This window comes from Nicotiana sylvestris, chromosome 12 (assembly GCF_000393655.2).
Source record: "Nicotiana sylvestris chromosome 12, ASM39365v2, whole genome shotgun sequence".
Classification (NCBI taxonomy): Eukaryota; Viridiplantae; Streptophyta; class Magnoliopsida; order Solanales; family Solanaceae; genus Nicotiana; species Nicotiana sylvestris.
The window spans coordinates 155722554-155728122 of NC_091068.1; the positions used below are offsets into that span (position 1 = coordinate 155722554).

At 36.3% G+C, this 5569-nt stretch overlaps 1 protein-coding gene across 1 annotated transcript; it reads right to left on the reverse strand.

Moving 5' to 3' along the window:
- Positions 1-3525: 3525 nt before the first annotated feature.
- On the reverse strand, positions 3526-5142 carry LOC104227132 (probable BOI-related E3 ubiquitin-protein ligase 2). The gene is made up of 2 exons (XM_009779291.2): positions 4713-5142; positions 3526-4084 (listed from the first exon to the last, which is right to left on the reverse strand). The coding sequence occupies exons 1-2, from the start codon at positions 5007-5009 to the stop codon at positions 3542-3544; spliced, it is 840 nt and encodes a 279-aa protein (XP_009777593.1). The 5' UTR covers positions 5010-5142; the 3' UTR covers positions 3526-3541.
- Positions 5143-5569: the final 427 nt, after the last annotated feature.

The following is a 5569-nucleotide window of genomic DNA, read 5'->3' on the forward strand; positions in this document are numbered from 1 at the left end:
AGGGGGCATTCATCTGTAATTCATGAACCAAGCTAAACTATCATGTTCTTTCTAATACAAAAGCTTTCTTTGGCAATTCTCTTGTGTTCTAATATTCTCTTAGCGATCTTGAGTGTAGTAAGACTGACTTGGCATAGCAAGAACGTGAGCAAGCTGTGCAAGATCGTGAGCGAGTTGCCAAGTGCCGCACGTGCGCTTAGTTTAAGACTAAGGACGTGACAACGTGGTATCAGAGCAAAGGTTATGACTAAGGAATGTTAGAAAGAATACAAGAGATTGCTAGAAGGAAGTTTTGTAGGGAACCATGGCCGGAATTACCAAGGGCTTGGTACTTGCAGAAGGGATCAACGCGAGGTCCCTAAGTGAAAGTAGTATGGTGGTGCACGGGCTGCACGTGAGGTGGCAGACTGGCGGAAGCTAAGGGAGCTCCGACAGAGGCCACAATTGGGGAGTATGTACGCGAGTTCACTACCTTAATGCTGCAAATCTCGTCATTGTCCGAGGAAGATTTCCTCTTCTACTTCATGGAAGAGTTGCAAAATTGGGCAAAGCATAAGTTAAGAAGACATCAAATAGCCAACGTGAGAGTATCCTAGTCACTTGTTGACTTCAAGATGGAGCCTGCCAAGTCCAAAGAAGGCAACGCCGAGAGGGATGAGGGAGATCATGATGAGGACACGGGAAATGCATAGCCGAGCTATACAAGGGTAATGGCAAGGGGCTATCCCATAACGCACAGGGGTCCAAGAGAAACGGCAAGGGGCCGGAAAATGGTAGGGAGTACGTGCCTAAGGGAGGGTGCTACTTCTGTGAAGGATCACATCTGGCAAGTGAATGCTCAGAGTTGGGGAAGCTTGCAGCAATGATAGGGAGCTTTTCTCAAGCACATAAGGATGACACAGGGGGAACCGCCTGTATTTGAGGGATGCGTTTGGAATCTAAGCCGAAAGTAGGGGATTCTAAAGCCTATCTTGGTACCATGCAAATGGAGCATGGTGGCAGCAAGAAAAGTTGGATGGGCATAGTTGAAAAGGATGGAGAGTTACAAAGTGATGGCATGCTATCGGACTCAGACAATGCACCAAGCAGAGGGTTCAAGTTTGCCAGTAAGGCTGGACCATAGAGGGCAGCCAAATAGGGAATGGAAGCACGTACTCGATGCTTGAGAAGCTGCTAGACTTGGTTGAGTCATGGGAAGATTCAGGTCAAGAGCAAGAAGGGGCATCCGATGGGCGGAGGATGGAGGCCATCATTGCTAGCCGTCCAAAGTACAAATGGCGTGAGAAGAAAGGTAGCCAGTACCTTGTGAAATGGGAAGGAGAACCTCTTCATAGGGCATCATGGCTAATAGACAAAGATCTTTGGCGACGCCAAGACGAGGTGCGCACATATGTGTCGATAATTTGTGCCGAGGGCGGTACAAAATTGGGTGGGGGAGAGTGTAATGACCCGCCACATCATCATACCACGTAGGTGCCACTTGACATATATTTTTGCCATATGGAATGGTTACATAAGTTAGGGACTAGATCTTGGTGGAATATTCTAGAACTATGGAGAATTTCCTTGGAAATGTTCTAGATATTTATGCACTTGTAGGAAGGTTCTAGAGAAATATAGAGGTTTCCTTAGGAAGACCTTAGAACCCTATAGAATTGCTAGGAAAGTCCTTAGAAGATTCTAGCTATGTAGAATATTCTAGAGAAGGACTTATTTGTAAATACGGAAGGACTTGTAGAACAATTATTATTTACATACTAGCCCCTAGGTGATTAATATAAATAGGGGGCATTCATTCGTAATTCATGAACCAAGCTAAACTATCAAGTTCTCTCTAATACAAAAGCTTCCTTTGGCAATTCTCTTGTGTTCTAACATTCTCTTAGCGATCATGAGTGTAGTAAGGCTGACTTGGCATAGCAAGAACGTGAGCAAGCTGTGCAAGATCGTGAGCGAGTTGCCAAGTGCTGCACGTGCGCTTAGTTTAAGACTAAGGACGTGACATATATGTGACATTATCGAAACCCTCTTTACATACCAACCTTATCACGTCCTCTTACGAATGGCACATGTGAATTGTTTTGTTAAGTTTAGTGGCATATTTAAAAAAATTCCCAAAAATTCCGCCAACACCATCTTTAATTAGAGCTTGGTTCGAGTCTAGGAATGAAACTCCTCTTTAATGTGTCTCGAATCTGAATTAATCGAGTTAATAGATGCTAATGCTAGATGGTTATAAAAATTAAAAACAACAAATGCAAAAAGTAGATGAATCCCCCTAATAAGTGAGCAAAAAATACAAGATTGTAAACGAAATAAATGAATTTAGAATGACTATTCTACCAACACAACACCCTCTCCCTACACAATACCCTTGACGTGCGGCTCTTCCTACGAAATTCCTTTTGCACCGAATTGTGTTGTTGTTGTTATAGAAAAAACAAGTAAAAAAATAGATGAATCCCAAGTAAGTGAACAGACAATACAAGATTATCAAAGAAATCAATGAAATATAGAATGACTTTTCTGCCTAACCAAACACGCCTTTAATGTATTAACTTAATACCAAAATATCGAACCGAAATATCTAAATATGGTATCGTACGGACCAACAAACATCCCTACTAGGCGTGTTTATGGTTCGATTTGGGTCGGTTTTTCCTTAAAAAGAAACCAAATCAAGTAAGTCGGTTTTTCAAATATTGGAACCAAACCAAACCAAACCAATTAAGTCGATTTTTTATTAATTCGATTTTTGTCGGATTTTCGGTTTTTTCGGCTATTTATCAATTTTTTCCTTAAATATGAGAAATACACTACCAAACACATATTTCGGCGACTACATTTTCAATGTAATACTATCAGATCAATTGCTCTTTGAGAAATCTATCATTTACCAACATATATTGATAATAATTGAATCAAATAGTGATGAATAATTTAAGTACTAAATTAAAAATCAATTATTTTTACATGAAATAAATTCTTGTATTTAGCAAAAGAAAACTATCAATCAAACTAGAATGTAAAAGCAAAGAATTAAATTATTATAATAGCAAAGAACTAGACTAAAAATTCAAGTGACTAAGGTGTACTATAAAATTTTAGAAACTTTATATAAAAGTATACATACATATATATACATATATATATATATATATATATATATATATATATATATATATATATATATGTGTGTGTGTGTGTGTGTGTGTGTATAAAAATAAATTTAAATAGCTACTTTTATAGTCGGTTTGGTTCGGCTTTTTCCGATTATTTTTTGATTAAAACCAAAATCAAACCAAATTTGATCGATTTTTAAAATTTAAAACCAAAACCAAATCAAACCTAAAAAATATCAATTTTTTTGGTCGATTTGTTTTGATTTTCGGTTTAGTTCGAATTTTTTGGATTTTTTAGAACACCCCTGGCCCCTACCCCTTTTCTACCAACTCAATGTTCATTTACCCTCTTATGATGAAATGTGACTGCATTTTTTTTCTTGGAAACATGAAACACTAGTCATTTTCATAAGAGAAGATCAAATCAAAGCTTCAATACTTGCTTTCTTCTCAATTCTACAGACAGGACATGAATGTAGAAAAGGGTCACAATTTTTGCAAGAAGAAAGATGCCTACAAGGCAAGAAAACAATACACGATTTCCTACAATTGCAGCTTTTGCACATCATTTTCCTCGTTTGTTGTTCCTCATTTCCTGTCTCAAGACTGAGTTGCTGTGACTCTTGTACGTTATGCTCCATTGGTTGTACATCACAACAAGACTCTGCATCTCCTACACCTCCATTGGTTGATAGAATACGTGCACTTTCTCTTAGTTGTTCAATTGTGTTGTTTAAAGATAGGACAATGGCTTCGTTTTCTTTGGCTATTCTTTGCCATGTTTGATTCTCCATTTCTATTCTTTTTAAGAAATCTTGTAGGTCCTTTGACTTGTTCATTGCCTTTGCTATTTCTTCGTCCTTTTGTTTTAGTAAAAACTGAGCCTTTGTTTCGTAGTTTCTCAATATTAATGTTAGTTGTTGCTTTCTTTGTTCCTGTAAAGCTAATCTCAGTCTCTCGTTCTGTTTATCAAAAAAAAAATTAAAAAATTGTTAGGTTGCTGCATATATCGTTCATAAAAAATTAAAAAAATAAAAATGCAAACTTTCCGCTTGTTAAAATTTGGACAAAACACAAAATTGGTTGGTTGGCCGAAACCAACTACATTAATAGTAATCTTGATTAGAAAAATGTATTTTAAAATAATAATAAATATGTATAAAAAATGTATTTTTATAAAATAATAATCTTGATTAAATCTTAATAACTTATTCGTTGTATTTTACGAAGGACATGCCTTGACGTAACTGGTAAAGTTATTGCCATGTGACCAGGAGGTCACAGATTCGAACTGTGAATTGCGTACAATAGACCCTTGTGGTCCGTCCCTTCCCGGACCCTAGTGCACCGGGCTGCCTTATTCGTTGCATTTTATACTGCAGCGTATGTCCGAAGACGAATTTAAAAATAGAGGGAAAGAATTGTTTTTGCTACTTATCAAAAATATCCTTACAACTTGAGGTCTTAAAAACATTTCTATGGGTGTAGAAAAAAAAATTGAGTTCTTCTTTTTTTTAAAAAAAAAAATCTAAAAAGAACAGAGTGTCATGTAAAATGGAAGGAAGAAATTGTAAAAGATACAAGAATAACCTGTAAATTGATGAACTGATCAATCTCAAGCCTCTGTTTCTCTAATTGGCAGGCTAGGCTCACCACTGTTTGGTTAGAATTGTAAAAGTTCATCAAATTCTGATTATATTTCTGGTTCAGAATTTGAAACTGCTGCTGCTGCTGTTCAATTTGTAGAAATTGCTGTTGTTGTTGTTGTTGATGTTGAGGATTAAAGTAAAAGTGGCTAAATCCGCAAACATTATTCTCCATTAAATCCTGTGAACTTACCAAAGGAAACCCAAGATTTTCTGAATATAACTGCGCTTGAATGGCCATATTTGTAACAGGAAGAACAAAAGTGCAAAACCAAAATAAGAACTTGATTTGTTCCAAAAGGAGAGGAGAGGAGAGGATTTCTATATAAAAATCTGTTGGCAAAACCTATGACAAAATTTGTGACATGTTTCTTGGTTAGGGTAGGCCAAACCTATGACTTATATATATTGAATAAATAAATAAATATAAGAAGAAGAAAAAACAGAAGATGGTGGGGTCTGTTTCTTCTGTTCTGTTGTGTATTTATAGTAATAGAAATAATTTTGTTAATTCAAAATTATGGAAACTGAAAAACTGAAAAGTTGCAGGAAGTAAAGGAGGGGAAGCATTAAAGGGAAAATTTATAACTGGTAACCTTTTACATGCAGATTTTGTGACTAAACTATCGGGTCAGAAGTTTTGTAACAAAATAAATGAATGATTTAGAAATTACAGTTAAATTTAATTCCATTCCTAATTTGGAGGTTTGAATTGAAGGAGTTTTGTGTGTGTTTTTGGATTCAGTATTTTAGGATTATGGATAGCAACAGAAAGGAAAAAAGAAATGGTCAGTTTTTTTT

Bases quoted from the DNA above. Each gene is read 5' to 3' on its own strand.
- LOC104227132 (XM_009779291.2), bottom strand. From the start codon at position 5,009: ATGGCCATTCAAGCGCAGTTATATTCAGAAAATCTTGGGTTTCCTTTG. The intron at 4,085-4,712 runs GTTATTCTTGTA...TTTGATAAACAG, and splicing joins ATCAGTTCATCAATTTACAG to AACGAGAGACTGAGATTAGC.